This window comes from Triturus cristatus, chromosome 3_1 (assembly GCF_964204655.1).
Source record: "Triturus cristatus chromosome 3_1, aTriCri1.1, whole genome shotgun sequence".
NCBI lineage: Eukaryota > Metazoa > Chordata > Amphibia > Caudata > Salamandridae > Triturus > Triturus cristatus.
The window spans coordinates 189,846,631-189,869,262 of NC_140583.1; the positions used below are offsets into that span (position 1 = coordinate 189,846,631).

The following is a 22,632-nucleotide window of genomic DNA, read 5'->3' on the forward strand; positions in this document are numbered from 1 at the left end:
AGTCCTTTGTCATTTTATTCTGCAGGCCTTTTTTGCCACACCATATTGTAAATCTTTTCCATTTTGCACTATAGCATTTGCGTGTAGTTTGTCTCCTTGCCTCTCGCAGCACTCGCATAGTGCTTGGAGGCAATCTAAGGTCCCCAAACTCTAACTCTTCAGGAGCCATGCCGCCAGGCTGAGGCTTTCTGGCTCTGGATGTAGAACCTCTCCGTTCTGCATGGAGAGCAGGTCCTTTCTTCTTGTGAATCTGTGGGGATTCCCTTGAGCCATTTCTAGAATTTGGGAGAACCAAGTCTGCCTTGCCCACTGTGGTGCCACCAGGATCAGTGTCATGTTGCTGGTTCTGCATTTCTCGAGCACCCTGTGTAACAGTGGTATCGGCGGAAAAGCGTAGGCAAATGTCCTTGACCAGCTTATCCATAGGGCATTCCCTTGCGACTGCTGATCTGGGTGCCTGGACGCGAAGCTTCGGCATTTTGCATTCTGGCGTGTTGCAAATAGGTCTATTGTGGGAGTTCCCCATTTCTGGAAAAGCTTCTGCGTTTCGTGCCAATTGAGCTCCCACTCGTGTGAAGCTGAGGTCTGCCTGCTTAGCCAGTCTGCCTCCACATTGTCCTTCCCTGGTAGGTGAATCGCTAGCAGGTCTATCTTGAGAGGTATGGCCCATCTCCAAATCTCCTGTGCCAGAGTGGAAAGGGGGAACGACTGTGTCCCACCCTGTTTGTTGATATAAAACATGGTTGTGGTGTTGTCCGTTTGAATCAACACTCTGGTTGTACAGGTGCTTCTGGAATGCCTTCAGGGCTAGCAGGACAGTCTTCAATTCCAGGTAATTGATATGTCTAACCGCATCTGCCGGAGCCCACAGACCCCTCACTCTGAGTTGGTCCATGTGTGCTCCCCATCCCCTTTGAGATGCGTCCGTGGTGATGGTCACAGTTGGGCTTGGTGGTGCCAGGCTTTTCCCTGTAGTTATGGTGTCCCTGTTCCACCAAGTTATCTCTTCGTGCACTGCGTGCGTAACAACCACTAGATCTTCCCAACTTCCGCTTGCCTGTGACCATTGCTGTTGTAGCCATTCTTGGAATGGTCTCATGTGAAGCCGTACATTTGGGACCAGGTGGATACAGGACGCCATCATCCCCATGATCTTGCTCACTGTCAGAACTCGCCCCTTCTGGTAGAGGCTCGTCTCTCTCAGTAGGGCTTCTGCTCTCCTGTCGCTGGGTCCGACCGTCTTGTCTATGGTGTTGATTTTTGCTCCCAGGAAAATCTTCACCTGTTCCGGCTTCATTGATGACTTCCCCCAGTGTATGGAGAACCCCAGGTTCGTCAGTGTCTTTGTCACCTGCGCTGCGTGTTTCTCGCACTTTTCGTGGGTGTTTGCTTTGATCAGCCAGTCGTCTAGGTAAGGGTACACATGAATCCCCTTTCTTCGTAGGTATGCTGCGACTGCCGACAGGCATTTCGTGAATACCCTTGGTGCTGATTTTAGCCCGAAGGCCAGGGTCGTGAATTGGTAATGGTCCTGGTTGATGCTGAATCTTAAAAGTCTTTTGTGCCTTCTGTTTATTGGGATGTGCAGGTAGGCATCCTTGAGGTCCACGGTGGACATGTAGTCTCCGTCCCTTATTTGGGGCAGCACCTCCGGTAGTGATGTCATTTTGAACTTTTGTGTTCTGATGTATTTGTTTAGGATCCAGGATGGGTCTGAGATTTCCGTCTACTTTTGGTACCACGAAGTAGTTCGAGTAGACCCCTTTGTTCCTTTCCTTGTAAGGCACTGGCTCGATGGCTCTCTTTTCGAGCAGCTTCAGTGTTTCCTCTCTGAGTTGAGCAAGCTCCTGACCTGAGCATTGCCTTCGTCTTGGTTTTCTGTTTGGGGGCGTCCCCTCCAAGTCCACGCAGTAACCGTGTTGTATGACGTTCAGTATCCACTTGTCCGTGGTTATACGTTGCCATTCCTGTAGGTGGAGGCCCAGCCTTCCGCCTACGGGTGTTGGATGTTCGTAGGCGATTGGGTCTCTTCCCCCCCCTTGTTGTTTTTGTATTGCGGTTCACCCCTGGGGGTATGTTGGGGGTGAGCGTCCCCATGCGTGCCGAGTCACTTCGATGAGGGTTGGTCACTCCCTCGTCTCCTTTGGCCACGTCCGTTTCCCCTCCCGCGAAAGGACTGGCCCCTTGGCTGGTACTGCCAGTTTTGTTTTTGCTGACCTTGCTGGCCGTGACTTTGACCTTGCTGGCCGTGACTTTCACCCTGCTGTCCCTGCTGGAACGTCTGGTGCGATGTTCCCTGCTGGTTACCCCCTCTACCGTAGGGTCTTCTAGATGTAGTGCCTCTTCTCATTCCCCTGAACTGTAGGGCCCCCATGGACCTTGCTGTCTCGTTCTCTTTCTTCAGCTGGGTGAGTTTTTCGTCCACTGTTGCCCCGAACAGTGTTTCCCCGTTGAAAGGGGTGCTTAATATGTTGCTCTGCACCTCCTGTTTGAATCCAGAGATTCTCAGCCAGGCCTGTCTTCGTTCGGTGATCCCAATAGCCATTAGCCTGCTGGAAGTTTCCGCCCCGTCCAATGCAGTTTTAATGCATGAGTTGGCTATGTTTTTACCCTCTTCTACAAGGTGGGATGCTCTTTGGCGGTACTCTTCAGGGAGGTGTTTGACTAACTCCCCCATCTCGTCCCAGTGCTGGTACTGGTGTCGATTGAGAAGCGCATTGGAGTTCGCCATGCGCCAGTGCATCGCCGCGTTCCTTTCGACCTTCCTTCCAGTGAGGTCCATTCTCCTGCTTTCCTTATCGGGGGGTGGCCCCGAGGTCGCTGGCATGTTGGCCCTTCTCCTGGCCGTGCAAGCGATGATGGAGTCGGCAGTGACCGCTCCCTTGATGTAAGGCGGGTCCAGGGAGGAGTGCTTGTATTTCTTCTCCGTCCTGGGCGTGATGGACCGGCATGTTGCTGGCTCCTTAAAGGCTTCCTTCCCCTGGTTCATTACGCTTTGGAGCATGGGAAGGAACTGGCTCCTCGTCTGAATGGGGAGCAGGGTCTCGAGAAGGAAATCTGCTTTCGGCTTCTCCTCGTCCAGTTTTACCCCAAAGGCTGCTGCAGCACTCCTGACGACCATATTATACACCCCGATGTCGTCTGGCGGCGAAGGCCTCGAAGGATACGTGTCCACGGGCTCTTCGGGATTTTCGGCGTCTATATCTAGCCAATCCAGTTCGTGAGTGGTTGATGGCGCCGAGCCGTAGAACGACTGCTGGTCGGCCTCCTCGTCTTCGCCTTCATAGTAGGTGCCTTCTTCCTCCTCCTCAGGATCCCTCGGCAGCCCTTCGGCGTAGAATTCGTCCTGCTCCTCGATCTCGACGACGTCCGTCGACGGAGTCGTTGGAATTCGGAATTCTTTCAATTTGGCGTCGAACTCCTTCTTCCTCTGAAGGATGCTCTCCATCTCCGCTTCGAGTCTTATCTTCTTCTTCTCAATTTCGGAGATGCTTTCGACGTCGACCGCGGCTCTTTTCGACGGAGCTTGCGTCGACGCTGGCCTGTCTTTCTGCGTCGAACGGCCCGCTTCGTGGGCTGCTTTCGACGAACTCAGCCTTTCGGCGTCCTTCGGCACCAGGGAGTCCTTCTCGCAGGATCCGCTCGGCCTTTTGTCCATGGATCCACCCTTGGTCGTTGAAATTTTCGGCGCCGGTGCTCCTTTTGAGGACTTTGACTCGGATTTTCGAGAGTCTGTCTCGGGTTTTCGAGGCCCTTTCGGGGGTTTTGAACTCGACGATTCTCTTACCTCATCAGGCATTTTCGTATCGGTCTCTGCGACCGTGAGGCTGTCGGGTCCTTCGGCGATGTTGTCCTCATCGTCGATGGAGAGGCCCAGATCGTAAAGCGACGGGGCCTTACCTTTGCCTTCCATGCTGAAGTTAGCTCTTCTCTGGCGTTCTCTCACTCGGAGCGTCTTCGGCGCGAAAGCTGAACAGGCGTTGCAGTCCTTGCCCGGGTGGTCGATCGGTAGGCAAAGGTTGCAGACCGGATGCTGGTCCTTCTGCGCGAACTTGTGGTGGCAGTTAGGGCAGAATTTGAATGGTGTCTTGTCCATTGCGCTCAGAGCCTCTGAGTGCGCATCCTCGAAGGGCGTCGAAGAAAATTCCTGGGAATTCCTCCTTCTTCGCGTCCCGGATGTAATTTATTCCTCTCTGATTATCTCAGTTGTTTTTTCTCGATGAAACACGCGTTTTCTCCTTCTTCCTTCGATTGAAATCCTGGAGCTTCTCGATGACGATCCAGACCCAACGGCGGAAAAAAGAATCTGAAGATGGCGCCCCAAAGGTGGGACTTCCGCAGGAAGCACGACGACGTCACGAGAGGTGAACCAAATGGTGGGACGTCGACGCCCACCTGGGCTACAAAAAAACAAAAAAAAAAACAAATGTAAGACTACGAATCCGGACCCAACCACCAGATCGCGGAATAATGCACAGCATAGTGAATCCAGAAAGATTGACGCTGCAAAACTGTGTGCACATAGAGTCCACCTTCGTTTCCATGGACATTAGGCTTTGCTTCATGGTCAACAGAAGGGTCTTTACATCATCTTCTGCAGGGTCTAGGTCAGTGGGGGGGGGGGGGTGAGGTGAGGGGGTGAGGTGTCTTGCCACCTCACCTTCCGCGTTTCTGAATTGGGATCGCCCTGTCTTCCTTGGTTCGAAGGAGAGCTTCGACTGTTTGCGGCCTGTCCTGCCCATTCTAGGCCTCCTCCTCCTCTGTAGATAGTGTTAGCTTTTAGCATGCTGCACCTCGCCCTAAAGCCTCCCTCCTTGTCTGGCACCGCGCTCCCACTGGTGCAGTATTTCACCGCTGCCCAGGGCCGAGGGCAATGCTTCTCTTATCCAGTGCAAGCGCAGCAGGTCCAAACGCCCCATAATCAGTTGTGGGTGATATGTGAGGCGCACTGTGGCATGGAAGTCAATGCGTTTCTGCTCTAGTGTAGTTTCTGCTCTGTAATAGTGAATGGCGTATTGCTACATGGCGACCACACTGCTGCCTAGGGCAGTACTCCTCTTGCCCAGTGCAAGCGCAGCTGGTCTTAACGCCTCTTAACCAGTTGGGGCTGATATGTGAGGCGCCCCGTGGCATGGAAGTCGATGTGTGTCCTCTCTAGAGTAGTTTCTACTCTGTGATAGCGATAGTATTGCTAGATTGTGATCTTGCGGCATATCCTCCCGTCTTTCCCTAGTTATATAAGGGGTGTCCTTCTCTCTCTATGTCCCCCTTTCGCCTGGTAGAGTTCACTTTTGTTTCGTGCCTCCGCTAGTATCTTTGAACGGTGGGGCCTGCCGCTCCCAGTGCCGCCGGGCGGGCCCAGTGTCTCCTCAGTGCTTGTACATGAGCTAAGGCCCCCTTCCACCCTGTCTTTCCAGGGCGTCGCTCACTGCCACCAGTGCCCACCTCAGTACCTGTGTTCCGTCGTGCCACTCAGCTTCGGGTACACCCTGTTCCTGCACCTCCCAGGTGTGTTCTGGGTCCTGTTCTCCCGGCTGCTTTGATGCGGGCCTTGGTGCTATCCATCTTGCTCACCTTTTCCGATCGAGGATCTCACTGCTTACTAGGCGTCTGTCCTCCAATCGCCTCCCAGACCGCTGCCCGCGCCTCTCACCGAATCAGCCATGTTGATGTCCCTCTGCAGCTCACTCTCTCGATCTGCACCTTGGGGGCGAGGGGAGGAGGGGAACGACACCATTCACAGCAACGTGTCTTCAGGCCTGCGGGCTCCTCTTTCTTCTTCCCCACGCCGGCCTCCATCTCTGTTTGTCCCCAGAGAAGGGGTTTCTCTGCTCATCAAGTATCACGCCAGCCGGCTGCAAACCTCCAAGCAAGTTTACAGTTCCTCAGACGTTCGATCGCGGATGTTTGGCCAGGATACTTGTGGATTTTTTCCCGGGCTGCGGGAGCCTCTCACAAGTGCGGCCATCTGGCGTGCACACCCCCTAGATCTCTTAAAACTGTACCTTCTGCAGTCTGACAGTAAATTGGTTTATTACTGGTTTGTCCCAAAGCTGTGCTTCAGAGACTGAATACACATGCCTGGCTGGGTTATTGACGACTATCCACCTGGGAGACTATGGCTTGGCCTCTGGAAGCAGGAAGGCAGGAACAGGGTTAACACTGGCAATTTAGCAGGCACTAGTCACCCACACAGTAGACAACACTGGCTGACAATGCTAAGCATCGCTTTTACAGCTATTTCTTAGAAGTGGAAATATAAAATGGGACTGCCAGGAACTGCAACTGCTGATTGCAACAGGCACTCTGTCTGCAATTACAACAGAAAGGAAGACTAGAGGAAGTGACAAAACTCCCATGGGTGGAATAGGGTGAAAGTATCCTGAGTTGAAGACCACTGTGAAGGTTTGTATTAAATGGATTAAGGACGTCCTGAAAAAGAAGGTGCAAATACTACAGGGAAAGATCAGCCAGGGCTGGTTATAGACAATTCTCCAAACACTGGCTAATGCACAGTGTAACTCACTACCATCACCTCAGAAAATTCCTGACCTGAGAAGAATACTTTTTTAAGGAAGATTATGCTTCACTGCTCAAGGATGACGATTCAAGGACTTCTGACATAAGCATGCGCCCAGGGACGGTACCTAATCTCCAAGTGGCTGGCCTTCTGAGCTGCTATAGGGACACAAAAAGGAGTACTCATGACTCCAAGAAGACCAAGCCGACAAGTACCCTGGCTAAGATGTACCTGGTGCCTAGAAACTAATCCAGAGAACGTGTGGGTAGCAGGATTGACCAGGAGTAACTTTTGCATCTGTTTTTGAGAAAGGTTGGACTCAGTCACTTTCTTCTACCTTCAGCAGACAAAGAGCTGATGCTTCCCAGGGGAGGATGCGTATTCAGTGGTCAACAAAAAAATAAAATTGTCACAAAGCTTTTTGCTGCACTGAAAAAAGGGTACAGCATGACCTTACAGTGAAGGTAACAAGCTTCATGGTGCCATGTCCATCTACAGAGGTCAGTCTTGAAGAAACAAAAGTTACTAAGCCCAAAGATAAAAACCTTCAGATTCGATCCTTGCTCTGCTGGAGGACTGGGAACTCCAGAAAACAAATCAGGTCAGTAGGTGAAAACTTTAACCAGAGCGACCAGTTTGGTCTACCAGATAACCCCCACTTATTCCCTCCCTCAGCTCAATCACGGTCAGTCTCAAATCATGCATATCAACCGGTCAACAAAGGAGTGATACTTCTGATTGACACATTATGTTTTCTTGGTGCTTTCTGCCTGAAAAAGTCAAAACGTCTGTTCACTGTACCCATTTTAGTAATTTTGTGGTCTCCTCAAATTGTTTTACTATTACTCACATTTTGTTTGGGAATTTTATTATGCTGTTTGCTTTACTTTAAAATAATACATTTGTCTGGGGAACTGCCTGCTGCTTGTGGATTACTACCAGTGGTTGAGGACAGATTCTCCAAGAACTCTGTTTCAACATAACCAGTGGTATGCGCTGCGCTTTATTTCTTCAACTGTCAATATCTATGCATCAATAAATAACACATGCATTTTCATTTTAAATACCTGATGCAATGTCAAGTTTTGAACTACAACACCTTTCTGAGCATCCTCACAAACAGCCAGTGGCTTGGAATGTCCAAGAAGATCACGAATCTGTTCATTGTATACCTAAATAAGTGAAATTTAAGAAAAACTGTTAGAAATAAAATTGCCAAGCTTCATGTTCGGATTAATGTTCATTTTAGTTCAACTCTTCTTACATCACAAGACCATATACACAACTGTGGTGACAAGCCTTTCTTTATTACACAGAATGCCACAAGTCCAGGCAAAGATTACTTTGTCAAATTCAACATGCTTCACTGTCAAAAAAAAGTTTGGAGGAATACACATTAACCATTTTATACTTTGCTACCTACCTCAAGATAGGAAAGGGCAACATTGCATATTTTCTCTTCTTTAATTAGTTCAATTCGCTTGTAGAGCTCTGCCATGGTCAAAAACATTACTCCAGGTGCATCCGGGGATCCCAGCATTGTATGGGTCTTTCCAGACCCTGTTGCCCCATAAGCAAACACTAAATGACAAGAAGAGAAGCATTTGTTTCATACAGTAGACATACTTCAGACTACGTGACATCATTTACCAAGATAGTTTTTGGAGCATCTAACAACACATCACAGGTTTTGTAAAATTATTTATTTCATTGTGCTAGGGGCTCATTACTATCTTAATCATTCCCTGCTTGATTTGGGTATTAATAACAAAACTTAAACTTTGGAAACTAGAATGCAAAAAGTGACCGTCCAGGAAACCTTAGAGCAAGGCAGAATAGAGGCAGATTGGTAACTTCACACTGTAATGGAAACAGAATCTACTTACACGTTGATGACAAGAAAAGTGTATATTAGGGAGAGGAGTTAACTTGGATATGGATACATCCACCACTTTGGACTGATATCAAATTCAAAAGCAGACATGTAGTAGAAAATGTTTATATTTTCAATAAGAGTGGTGATTATGTGCAAACACGATAGGAAGTTTGTGCAGGTGTGTTGCCTTCTGAGATCCTAATAGGCATAAATAGTTGGCAGCCAGAGCAAATATGGGATGAGGAGCTAGAGTGTAGAATGGCATATTGTCTTAAACTTACCTTTGTGACATCAAGCTCAAGTCCGAGTAATTATATCTTACATTGTTCAAATCATCCCATTAAATGGGCTTGCCTTCTGAGTTTGATCAGTCTCAGCCGCCTTGCAAAGAATCATGACAAAATAATTTGCTGAGATGTCTGGTGTGTTTTGAAAAGGCCACTCCTATTAATGGGTTGTAAGCTCTTTAGAATACAGGTAGTTATTTAAATTACTTTTCTACTTTTGCAAAAAACATAAGCACACAGTGTGTGCATTGTAGTACATTAGCAAGCAGGTTAACTCATGTGAAGACCAAGTTACTTTGTTGCAGTACAAGACAGATTCAACACAGACAATTTTTCAGAATAAAACACCATACAGTCCTACAGAGAAAACCAAAGTGTTAGGTTTGCAGGTAAGTAAACAATTTTGGTAACTAAGTTTTGGGGGGTAGAACCAAGCTTCCCAAAGGTCCAATTCAGCACTCAAATTGCACCACCTGTGGCAATAGGGCAGCCAGGTGCAGACTGCAGGGTGCCAATGTTATCCAATGGGGCCCTGTGGGACACCTCGGTCAGTGGCTGCTCACGAGTGGGCCACTCTGTTTGTGGCGACAAGCTCCTAGGGTTAAGGTGATGGCAAAGGAGTTCAAACATTAGCACCAAGACTACACCAACAGCGGCATAGGGTTGGCTGGGTGCAGTGTGATTAGAAGGTGTCAGGAGCCCAATACAATCCTATGGTAGCTATCATCTTTGGATTTAGGATGCAGGCTCGGTCCAAGAAGTCTTCCGGGAGGAACCAACCGTTGGGCAGATAAGTAAAGATGTCCTTCAACTTTTGGACACTTTGGATCACCAGGACACACGGGTGCCTTTCGACGTCGGGAACCTGCTTACAGGTACGGTCGCGGTTGAGGGGGGAGGTTCATCATGAAGAGACTGCAGGAGTAGTCACGGAACCTTAGAGGTGACACCCCTCAATGGTTTGGAGATCAGGACTGCTGGGGAACCACTTCAGGATGGATGGACCCTCGGGACACAAGTCGACGGGAGGCAAGTCTTGAAGCAGGGTTTCTTGGTCCCGCAGGGGCTGAATCTTGTTCTGTGGGCAGGGCCACCATCCTTGGGACTCTCAAGTCTTTGTAGAAGTGGCGGGATCAGTCCTCACCAAATCTACACCCTCAGTGTGCTCACCCCACGTAGGGGAGTGGACACAATCCCTGATCCTGATTGGGGGGCGCCTCCCATCATCAAGATGGCGGGCACTAAGGAGCGGGTTTCACCTCGCCTCCCCATCTATAGGGTGGGCACACCTTCTGGGCTTGCTAAAGTTTCCCACTGAAAAGGGGGTGAGACGAGGAGGGGGCCTGGTCCCGATAGCAGGAGAGGCTGAGGGTTGCGCTGCAAAGGCAGCAAGGCATTTGAAACTCCCCTGCCACAGATAGTTCTTCCTGACCTGGGGAGGTATGAACACCTCAGTCCAGGAAAGGATTTCGTTTCTGGGCCCTGGGAGAGAAGGCTCCCACCCAAGGGTTCCAGAAACTTGTATCGTGAGGGCAGGCTGCTGTTCACCAGTCAGAAACCCAACAGTGGTTGGTTTGGTTCAGGGGACACCTCTAGAAGGGGCCCCAGAGTGCATGGAATACATTTGTTAGAAATGGGATTGCTGGTTGGCTAGGGCATGCGCCTAAGCCATGCAGAAACCACCATTCTAGTCAGAGCAAGGAAGTAACCCCTGCTCACCCCCTTGGCACGAGCCATCAGGCTTATCCCAGAGGCAATGTGTAAAGTGTTTGCGCAACACACTCACACAGCAGCGACACACTAGGCACACCACAAAAGAAACTCCACACAAGGTTATATAAACAATAGCCTTTGTATTACTCATAAAACACATTTGAATGCAATCATATATAGGCAGTGTGCCACCTGGCACTAGGTATTACTTTACAGGGGATTATATACATTACAGGGCCAGTCGGGCCACGGTCATCACCATTAGAACAGGTAAGTAATAAAACAACCAGTAACTACTGGTAAAGACACCCAGCATAAACACATTACCCACCAATCACACTAGGCATAAACCACATTATGCATCAATCACAATCACATTAAGCATACACCACAGCTGAACCTGGGGGACAAATACGGGAATATCCTTGGTGCTCCTTCTGCATCCAAAAGAGGAATGCCAGTGGGCCTTCAGGGCCGAGAACATGACAGCGCGGCCCGGAGCAAAAGGCACCAGGATCCCCCCCCCCCAACCCCCTGCCCAGGCACTCACCCGCTGTCTTCGCCGCTTCCTTGGCTGTCAGTTCTAAAATGACCCTTCTAGATCTCATCCCCGCGGCTTCTGCATTGCGTTGGGATACTTAGGCCCTGGAGCCCTCAATGGCTCCTACGGTTACCCCCAAAGGCTGCAGGCCAGCAAAGCACCAGGAGCGAGGTCTCTGGCGGTCGTATTCCTAGGAGACGCCCGCCTACAACGAGGCTTCGCTCTGCCTGACTTCCGGCATTGCTCCTCACTCTGCCGCACTCTGGTAGTTCCCAGTAGGTGTGAGCCCAAAGTAGTAAAAGGGGTGTCACACACGTGACAATGACTTTATGGGTGTCGGGGAGCGCCGGGAGCCGCTGAGACATTATCCGAGGGTGTCCCTGATCCGCCCCTTCTTTCTTCATTCCAGCCCTCTGGCGGCTATGACTTCCCCGCCACGTACCAGGAAACCGACGCGGCTTGGCCGGCTTCGCCAGCCCCATTCTTCGTGGAGGCGGAGTCTCGCAGTCCCGAGACCAACAAGAGGGAGCCTCCTGATGACGCGGGCGGAACGTCGATCCCGGAAGAGAGCGAGCGCCAACTGACCCGACCGACAGAGACGCGGAGACCAGTGCTGGGAACCCCTCCGGTGTGCGGTTCGAGAGAAGAGGAGCCAAGACTTTGTGTGGAGGACGCAGCGCCCCGCCACGGCCCCACGGGAGGGACGTGGCTCGAACAGGTGCGTACCAGGGTCCTCGGGATAGGGAGCGGGGCGGGAGGAAAGAAGCCGGCAGGGTAGAGAGGGAGCACGGCATCAGACCTGCCGAGAGCGTCCGAGATTCCCCTGGCCTTCCCCACACCTTCAACCTTCTTCCCCCCCCTCCTAGACCTTCTGGTGACGGTCCCCCGTCCTGTCCAACCTCCTGGAATCGGCACTCCAGAAATATAGGACTCCACCACGGGTGTAACCTTTTGCTAAAACTGTGATACCCCAGTTGCACTGACCAGTGCCTTTCTTTTGTTTGTGTTTTGGGTCTCCGGTCCGGCTCCATATCACCGTTCAACGAGGAGACCACGCCCCACGGTACCCGGGTCCAGAGAGAGGAACAGGGAACCAGTTTCGACCTTGGTGGCAGAGGACGACGGAGACGAACATATATGTTATTGACTTTATTGACCCATGCAATAAATCAAGGGGGACACAGCGCCCTTACAACTTGCCCTCGTAGTCAGTCTCTCTATATTCCCACAGTGGCTAGCCAGATAGGAGTCCACACTCCACTGCAAGATAATGGAGGCCTTGATTCAGCTCCTAGCAGAGGGACAGAAGAAACTAGAATGGGCCATGGAGAGACAGGTCACCATTGCGCAAGCCGACAGGGACTTGTTTAAAGACATGATCAAGGGACAAATGGACGCCCTGCTACGAGTGGGGGAGGATGCCACCCAGGGGGGTGGCAGGTCCCGAGAAACCCGAACCGTCTCCTCTCCGCCCACGGTCTCCCTACAAAAATATGTTTCGGGGGAAGACCCCGATGCTTTTCTTATGAATTTCGAGCGGGCCGCACGGGCCTCCGGTTGGCCGGTGGCAAAGTGGCCCTTCTTTTTGGCACCTCTGTTGTCAGGGGAGGGCCAAGCGGCCCACCAGGTTGCCAACGCAGGAGGGGTGACCCCCTATGAAGAAGTGAAAACAATTATATTGGATCACCTCGGACTAGATCCAGAAACATACCGTATGCGGTTCCGAAAAGAAAGAGGAGCCCCAGGGGACAACCCCAAGACCTTATATTTTAAATTGAAAATGGCTGCAGACAAGTGGCTGAAACCCACCGAAAACACCAAGGAGGATATCATGAGGGCCATCTACTTAGAACAATTTATTGAATCGTTACCCTATCCCACGCAAAGGTGGTTGAGGCAGCACTCCCATCTAACTCCAGAACAAGCGGTGGATATGGCCACATCCTATTCCCGGGCCCAACCCCGTCTTCCGCATGGAGAGACGGATAGAGCCTCCCGGGCTCTCCCCGGACCCCGGAAACCCTTGAGACCCATCAGAGACGCAGAAAAGATACCTCCACCTCGAGGCGACCTACCTCCTCATCGGGAACCGCAATGCTTCGACTGCGGGGGTTGGGGCCACATTGCCAGGACTTGTCCTAAGAAGCATGTCGACGAACCCATGGACGTCAGTTGCGTTCCCCGCAGCCTGTTCTACACCGCGGAGGCAGGGCCCTGTTTTTACGTAAGTGTGTCAGTAAATGGCAATGCCTTGGAAGCCCTCCTGGATACTGGCTGTCGTCAGTCAGTGATTCATGCGAGGCTGGTGGGGAAGCATCAGATCATTCCAGGTGGGAAAACACATATTAGATGCGTCCATGGCGACGTGAAGGAGTACCCCACAGCCCAAGTTCCCTTGGTCTATAAAGACAATCCCCCCCTCAACATCTCTGTTGGGGTTTTGCATACACTCCCGGAACTCTTGATCCTCGGTACTGACAACCCGTCTTTCATGACCCTCCTGAAGGAACACACCGGCTTGTTACCTTCCCTTTCCGAACACTCCGAGGGCCAGACGACCCTTCTCACCCAGGAACCCTGGCAACAGGATGATCGCTTCCAGTGGGCCCAGACGAGCGACCCTTCCCTTGCTGCCGCGTGGCAACAAGCCCGAAACAACGACCAAAACCCCCAAGCACTCTATCCCTTCTTTAAGATAACAAATGGGTTGTTGTATAGAATCGCCAAAGAAGGGGAATCCCCCCAGTTACTAGTTCCCCAAAGGTTTAGAGAACAAATCATGTTTTATGCCCACTCTCACCTCTTAGCGGGACACCTAGGCCCAGAGAAGGTGACCCAGAACCTCTTACGGGATTTTTATTGGCCGGGTATCTATGCCCACATAAGAAAATACTGTCAAGAGTGTCCCATCTGCCAAGTCAAGAACCCCTATCGACCACGAGCCGTTCCTCTCCAACCCTTGCCTATCATTGGTAAACCCTTTGAGCGTGTTGGGATGGACCTTGTAGGTCCTTTACCCAAGTCCACCAATACATTCTAGTATTGGTGGACTATTGTACAAGGTTTCCCGAGGCCTTTCCACTTCGAGCTCCTACCACTGCGGCTATTGCTGATCGCTTGCTGGAGTTCTTTTCCCGTGTCGGGTTTCCGCGCGAAATCTTGACAGACCAAGGGACCCCTTTTTTATCTAGACTGATGAAACAGGTGTGTGCCCTCCTCCAAATTAAACAGATAAGAACCTCGGCCTACCACCCACAGACCGACGGTCTAGTGGAACGATATAACGGGACCATAAAGCTAACCCTTAAAAAAATGTTGGCCTTAGAAGGACGGCGCTGGGATCAACTCCTTCCCCTCGCCTTATACGTCATACGAGGACAGGTCCAGTCCAGTCTGGGGTGTTCATCTTTCGAGATGTTATACGGCAGACGACCACGAACCCTGCTGGAGATGACAAGGGAGGCGTGGGAGGAGAGACCCAACGATGCCCGCGACCTTCTGGACTATAGTCAGTCCCTGAAGTCACATCTGGCTAAATTGCGCGACCTTGCGCATACCAACCTGGAAAAACAACAAGAGAAACAAAGAACCCAGTATGATAAAGGGAAGAAATGGCGTTCTCTACAGCTGGGGGATTGGGCGTTAGTAAGTTTACCGAAATCCCTGACCTCAGTTCAAAAAGAATGGAAAGGGCCCTTCGAGGTTGTGGCACGGTTTGGGAAGACCACCTACCGATTGGCGATTGGACCCAATCGTACACAAACCTACCACATAAACCTCTTAAAAAAATGGCTAGGACCCCTCCCTCCCAGTCGCACTAACCTCCTGGTAGGCCTCCCTGACACGACAAATAGCACCTTAGAAGACTTAGTGGTTAATGAACACCTAAAACCCGAACAGCAAACATCATTATTGAATAGGCTGATCCCATTTGCACACGTGTTCTCAGATCAGCCAGGGAAGACCTCCGTAGTGGAACACGCCATCCATACCGTGCCAGGAAAAGTGGTTCGCCTACGACCCTATCGCATACCAGCACATCGCAGGGCAGCTGTGACTCAGGAAGTCCAGAAAATGCTGGAGATGGGTGTCATCGAACCGTCCCACAGTGAGTGGTCATCCCCGATCGTTCTGGTCCCCAAACCTGATGGCAGTATCCGGTTCTGCATTGACTTCAGACAGGTGAACGCCATCTCGACTCTTGATGCGTATCCCTCACCTAGAGTCGATGAAATGATAGAACAACTAGGAGATGCCCACTACATCACCACACTAGATCTTACCAAGGGGTATTGGCAGGTACCCCTCCGTAAGGTAGACCAGAAGAAAACAGCCTTCACAACTCCCGATGGCCTTTTTCAGTTCACTGTATTGCCCTTTGGGCTACACGGCGCCCCAGCTACATTCCAACGTCTAATGAACCATGTTCTGAAACCCCATCAAGGCTACTCGTCCGCTTATCTAGACGATATTGTCATTTACAGTTCACGGTGGGACCAACACTTAGACCACCTACAGCACATTCTGGGGGCCCTTGAACAAGCAGGGCTGCATATCAACGCGAGAAAATCGAGAGTTGGGTTTTCCAAAGTGAAATACTTAGGGTACCTACTGGGTAATGGCTGTATAGAACCTCAGAGGGAAAAAGCAAGAGCCATAGCAGATGCGCCCCTTCCCACCACAAAAAAAGGAGTGCGAGCATTCCTGGGCCTCTTGGGCTATTATCGGCGTTTCATTCCCCAATACTCAACCCTTTCGGCACCTCTTACTGACCTCTTGAGAAAGGACGTCAAGAACAGGGAGTTGTTATCCCCCTCCCCTGCGGTACAACAAGCCTTTTCCGATCTCAAATCGGCCATATCACACAGCCCCGTATTACTCTCACCCGATTTTTCTCGGCCTTTCCTCCTACAAACCGACGCTTCAGATGTCGGCATAGGTGCGGTTCTCTCGCAGACAACCATGGACGGAGCGGAACACCCTATCCTGTTTCTTAGTCGAAAACTCTTCCCTAGGGAACGAACCTATCCCACTGTCGAAAAGGAGTGTCTGGCCATCAAATGGGCTGTGGAGAAACTGAGGTACTACCTCGAGGGCAGCAGATTCAGCCTCTTTACGGACCATGCTCCCCTGGTATGGCTGGCTCGAAACAAGGGCACCAACCCGAGAGTTATGCGTTGTTTTCTATCATTGCAACCCTTCACCTTTGACATTTACCACCGTAAGGGGGCCCTTAATACCAATGCCGACTTCCTCTCTCGTTTTCCTGTCCTCCCCGATCGGGATGACTCTAGGGGAGGGGTGTGTCGGGGAGCGCCGGGAGCCGCTGAGATATTATCCGAGTGTGTCCCTGATCCGCCCCTTCTTTCTTCATTCCAGCCCTCTGGCGGCTATGACTTCCCCGCCACGTACCAGGAAACCGACGCGGCTTGGCCGGCTTCGCCAGCCCCATTCTTCGTGGAGGCGGAGTCTCGCAGTCCCGAGACCAACAAGAGGGAGCCTCCTGATGACGCGGGCGGAACGTCGATCCCGGAAGAGAGCGAGCGCCAACTGACCCGACCGACAGAGACGCGGAGACCAGTGCTGGGAACCCCTCCGGTGTGCGGTTCGAGAGAAGAGGAGCCAAGACTTCGTGTGGAGGACGCAGCGCCCCGCCACGGCCCCACGGGAGGGACGTGGCTCGAACAGGTGCGTACCAGGGTCCTCGGGATAGGGAGCGGGGCGGGAGGAAAGAAGCCGGCAGGGTAGAGAGGGAGCACGGCATCAGACCTGCCGAGAGCGTCCGAGATTCCCCTGGCCTTCCCCACACCTTCAACCTTCTTCCCCCCCCTCCTAGACCTTCTGGTGACGGTCCCCCGTCCTGTCCAACCTCCTGGAATCGGCACTCCAGAAATATAGGACTCCACCACGGGTGTAACCTTTTGCTAAAACTGTGATACCCCAGTTGCACTGACCAGTGCCTTTCTTTTGTTTGTGTTTTGGGTCTCTGGTCCGGCTCCATATCACCGTTCAACGAGGAGACCACGCCCCACGGTACCCGGGTCCAGAGAGAGGAACAGGGAACCAGTTTCGACCTTGGTGGCAGAGGACGACGGAGACGAACATATATGTTATTGACTTTATTGACCCATGCAATAAATCAAGGGGGACACAGCGCCCTTACAACTTGCCCTCGTAGTCAGTCTCTCTATATTCCCACAATGGGTCACGTCACAGCGGCAGTAAACTGCACGCACAGGCCCTGCAGTGGCAGAGGCGTGAGACAGGTTTGAAAGGCTACTTTGGTGGGTGGCGCAATCAGCGCTGCAAGCCCACCAGTAGCATTTAATTTACTGGCCCCGGGCATATGAGATATCACTTCACTGAGGACTGATAGGTAAATTAAATATGCCAAACAGGTGTAGACCAATCTTACCACGTTTACCACAGAGAGCACATGCACTATACACTGGACAGCAGTGATAAAGTGCCCAGAGTCCTAAAACAACCAACACCTGGTCAGAAAAAATACCAGGAGGAAGGCCAAATGTCAGGGATGACCCTGCAAAAAGGGCCAAGTCCAACAAAATTCGTCACTGGAATCAGTACAGGTTTATTATTTTGAGATGTATGATACCAAACAACCCAGGATTCAGTAAAGCCATTATGGTACTAGGAAACTCGTCATGACCAGTTTCTCGTCCATATACTCAGGATGGCTTTACTGGGCACTTATAATATCTAAGAAGGGCCTTAGATATTATAGGGGCCCGTCAGCTTATGCAGATAGGTCCTCACATGAGGTATAGATAGAGCATCCTGCTTTAAGGGTGACTTACATATGCCTCATGCAGTGCTGGGCAGGCATGGTACACGGGGATGTGTGCCATGTCAACTCTTCACTTTTAGCTGCACCAAAACACGCAGGCTGCGTGGTGCAAGTTTGGGGTACGAGGTCTGCAAGGGTCGCTTACTACATACTGCAGTCCACAGAGGCCTTTCCAGGTTACCATGCCCTTGGTACCAAAAGGTATCTATGGAGAAAGTAATTGTATAATATATATATATATATATATATATATATATATATATATATATATATATATATATATATATATATATATATATATATATATATATATTCCAATCGAAACTGCTCCCAGTTGAAGACACCACACACAACGTTCGATTTCACCTTTTATTGTATGGGAGGCAACAGCAGGCTGAGACAAGTCCTCACAGCATCTCGTAACATCATATCTGCCATACGCGTTTCGGATGTGTTTCCTTTTTCACTGGCTGGCGTGTAAGGGGGAAAGGAGCAGCTAGCCGGTTTATCAAGGTAATTTTGAGTTATAGTCCCGCCCCACTGGGCGCATACTTGCTAGGCATTCTGGATAATGCAGTTCTTGGCAAAATACTGTCCATAGTGGATGTCGCTTTACCTTTGCCTCCCCAATTATGATCCCGTTGGGTCGTTGTGAGGAAGAGTCCCAGCTCGCTGCTTTCGTGACGCCGCTCCAAACAGGTACGTTGTTCCGTTTTCTGTGCCTTTGAGCACACGGACCTGTTTCTTCAACAGTGGGGTGTTCTTCTTCGTGGTCAGAGCGGACCACACAATATTCCAATCGAAACTGCTCCCAGTTGAAGACACCACACACAACGTTGAAAAGGTGAAATCGAACGTTGTGTGTGGTGTCTTCAACTGGGAGCAGTTTATATATGTATATATATATATATATAAAAATATAAAATCTACTGGCGGTCGCCAGTAGATAGTTATAGTTAGGACCAAGTTTCCATAGGAAATCTGAAAATTCTATTTTGAATAACTTTGGCGCCGGTTGACGAGTCCTCGCGAAACTTTCAAAACTAATGGGGCGCTCCGCTCAGCTCCTACCCTGAAAGTCTCGGGGTGATTCGTCAAGCGGGGGCTGAGAAAAAAGGGGGGTCCCAAAACGCGTTTTCCCCATGCATTTTCCCATAGGACCTTTAGTCGAAAGTACAGCCCCGAACGGCTGAACAGAATTACTTGACATTTTGCAGAGAGGTAGTCCTCAGGTCAGGCATGTGCCTTTTGCATATATGGTGTCAATCTGTTCAGTAGTTCCTGAGACAATTGCAGTTAAAAGTACATAAATATCTATAAGCGCGCACGGTGCGTGCACCCCAACGTGCGCGAGCGTAATTCTGATTGGTGGTTACATGTCAGTCAACATTCGAATCGGTCAAAATCAGGAAGTGTCGGCCGCCATTGTGTGTGTTTTGTGTGCGACAGGGAAAAAGAAAGGTGGAGAACGTGAAAAGGGGGCAGGGTAGAGAGTTCCTGACCCCCTAACCTTTGTCAGGGGGTCCCTGAAGGACCCCGAAGGGTGAAAAAAAACATTTAATTTTTTTTTCTTTTTAAATCGCGAGGTGCGCGCGCGCTGCACACACGGTTAAACACCTTAAAAAATGTTTTAAAAACATTTTAAACGAGCCATTACAGGATACAGTCAATCTATATCTATATACAAAGGTAGTTTATTGAAAAATAAATATAGAAAAAATGTAATAATACATACATAACTTAGCATTTAAAAAACCTTACAAATTCACTTAAAAAACCATAGGTTTCACACATGTTATAGTTAGCTGGACATTTCACTCGTAAAAAACCATTGAAATTCCCCCGTTATAGTTAGTTCAGATAACTATAACTCGCGCGACCGCCACTCTATCACAAGGATGATGTCATCAGTGATGTCATGAGTGATGCCACTGACCATGTCATGAGTGATGTAATATGTGATGTCATGAGCAGTGGATTGTGGGCGCGCGAGTTATAGTTATCTGAACTAACTATAACGGGGGAATATCAATGATTTTTTACGAGTGAACTGTCCAGATAACTAGAACATGTGAGAAACCTATGGTTTTTTTAAGTGAATATATATATATATATATATATATATACACATATACACACACATACACACACACACACACTTCACTGAAAAAACCATAGGTTTCAGTGCTGTTGTAGTTAGCTGGACATTTCACTCGTACAAAACCATTGAAATTCCTCCGTTATAGTTAGTTCTGCTAACTATAACTCGCGCGCCCGCAATCCACTGCTGATAATGTTACATGTTACATATTACATCATTCATGACACGGTCAGTGACATCACTGATGACATCACTGATGACATCATCCAGTGAATGTGGTTTGGTTCGATATTTAAATATGTATTATATATATAGCAATCTGCATTGAAGAATGAGTGGATATATAAATATAAATATCTGGATGGAGGATTTAGTAGCAGTGTGATTGACTGTTTACTTGACTAATTTATAGTGGCTCACTAAATATATTGGATAGTGACTAAACTATGTGAATATCTGCATCACTTTGTCAGTTGTTGTGTAAACTGCTGCACCAGTTGGTTACTAGCTATGTGAAAGTCTATATTAGTTATTGATTAGTTAACTGAGTATTTGTATGGGAGAATGAAGGTGTGTGGTTCGGTGGGGGAGTGCGACTGCTCAAAGATGTGTGAATAGTTGATTCAGTAGGTATATGAGTTTAAGACTACATGTTTTAACAGTTGTTTGGGTGAGTGAATATCTTTCGGGGTGTGGTGATGAGCAAATATATCTCTCAATGGTACATGTCCAACAAACTAGAAAAATAAAAGGCAGTGTATGTGACAGTTGTATATAAATAAGCATGCATAAGACTCAGTGATTGTATGAGTGACTGTATGGATAACTGTATACTTGTAATAGTGATTTTATAACACACTAAGTATGAGTTACTATCTATATGAATAAATGAAGTGGTGTTTGTATAAGTGTGTAGCTGAGTAAATGCAAGTATGATCCATTGTTTGCATAAGTGAGTAGGATGACTGCATAAGTGAATAGGATGTGTGCTGGTGTGTAATGTTGATATAGATGTATAAGTATATTTGATAGTGTTCTATTGATCATTAAAAGCATGTATGATTGAATCTATAGGTAAGTGATTAGAAATCACAGAGTGGGTTTTTAGAAACTTGTATTGGTGTGTCAATGGATTCAAATATGGTACTCTGTATTTTACAGTGAGTGATTAAAGGTTATACTACTGTATGATGAGGTGTATCTGATTGTCACGTGGATGATATCATCAGTGATGTCATCAGTGATGTCACTGACCATGTCATAAATGATGTAATATGTGACATCATCAGCAGTGGATTGCGGGCGCGCGAGTTATAGTTAGCAGAACTAACTATAACGGAGAAATTTCAATGGTTTTGTACGAGTGAAATGTCCAGCTAACTATAACAGCCCTGAAACCTATGGTTTTTTCAGAGAATTTCTAAGGTTTTTTATATACTAATTCCTAACTATAACATGTCTGAAAAAAACATAGGTTTCAGTTTATTTCAAAGGTTTTGTAAATGACAATTTTTAAATGTATTAATTGTCATGTTTATTTTTTTGATACTGATTTACTAAATTTGTTGAAACTATTTATTTTTAGATATTTTATTTTTTAAATTACATTATAATTACATTATACATTACATTACAAAATATACTTTCTCAGAATGAATTGCTTTAGTTTAAATACTTAGCAAATAGGCAATAGACTTTTAAGTACAGTAGTTACAGTTGTTGCAATGGGCAACACAATTTCAAACACAATGCAACATTGAGCTCAATGGGAATTTCTAGTTAAATGCAATTAGTTACTTTGTGGATTACTTTTCTAACCACAGGACTGAATCCTAGATTCAGTCCTGGGACATCTCCTGTAAACAGTTGAGTAAAAGCATTTTGGTTAGACTAGTGATTTTTAAGGAATATTATTGCATTTTAAAAGTTGACACTTCGATATTTTTTCACATAGAATCACCAATGTTATCTTATGGGAGAAAATTCACTTAGCAGGTAAGTAGTGTTATCGTTACTTTTTCTTACTCAGTGGTGGATCCTGCATCCAGCACTGGTGCATCTCCTGTAAACAGTTGACAGAATGCGTTTAAGTCATCCAGGCGATTTTTAAGGAATATTTGTAGTTTGTGAAAATTGACACTTAGAAACTTTTCTGGTGAAAACCACACAATGGATTCCGATGGAAGGAAATACAAGTTACTGGTAAGTACGGTTCGAATTACTTTTCAGGGTCAATGCTGGGCTAAAAGATGCAGCACTGGGTTCTCTCCTGATAACGGGTGAGTAAATCGGAATTCGTTGTTTGGATGATTTTAGGTGATTTTAAAGTTCCAAAACTCCACACTTAGAAGAATTTCCAAGTGAAACCAGTCAATGTTAGCCTATGGAAAGAAATTCAAGTTACTGGTAAGTACGGATAGAATTACTTTTCAGGATCAGTACTGAGCTCAAAGATGCAGCACTGAGGTCTCTCCTGATAACAGGTGAGTAAATCGGAATTCGTAGTTCGGCTGATTTTACTTTGGACCACTATATATAGAGCCACTTTCCTACACCATCCACTCCCTTCACCACTGTGTAAACGCGCCCTGTGTCCATTTTAATTTGGGAGATTAAGTCTCCTTGAATCCTGAGGGTCCCTGGGGTCCAAGTAGCCCACTAGGTACCTCCAGTAAGCGCCACAGAGCTGCGTTGCAGAGAGGTGTAAAAAGGGGCACAGCCTGGGCCACCTCTCTGCAACGCAGCGCAGTGGCGCTTATTGGAAGCACCTGGTGGGCTAGTTATCC

The 22,632-nt window shown here is 48.6% G+C and overlaps 1 protein-coding gene across 1 annotated transcript in view; it reads right to left on the reverse strand.

Annotated features, from left to right (window-relative positions):
* The window catches only part of LOC146859903 (kinesin-like protein KIF18A), a 391,179-nt gene that overhangs the window by 294,578 nt on the left and 73,969 nt on the right, over nucleotides 1-22,632 (reverse strand). Inside the window, exons 3-4 of the mRNA XM_085643641.1 lie at nucleotides 7,944-8,101; nucleotides 7,588-7,692 (exon numbers count right to left, since the gene is read on the reverse strand). Coding sequence (XP_085499767.1) covers nucleotides 7,588-7,692; nucleotides 7,944-8,101 — 263 coding nt within the window. The remainder of the gene's footprint in view (nucleotides 1-7,587; nucleotides 7,693-7,943; nucleotides 8,102-22,632) is intronic.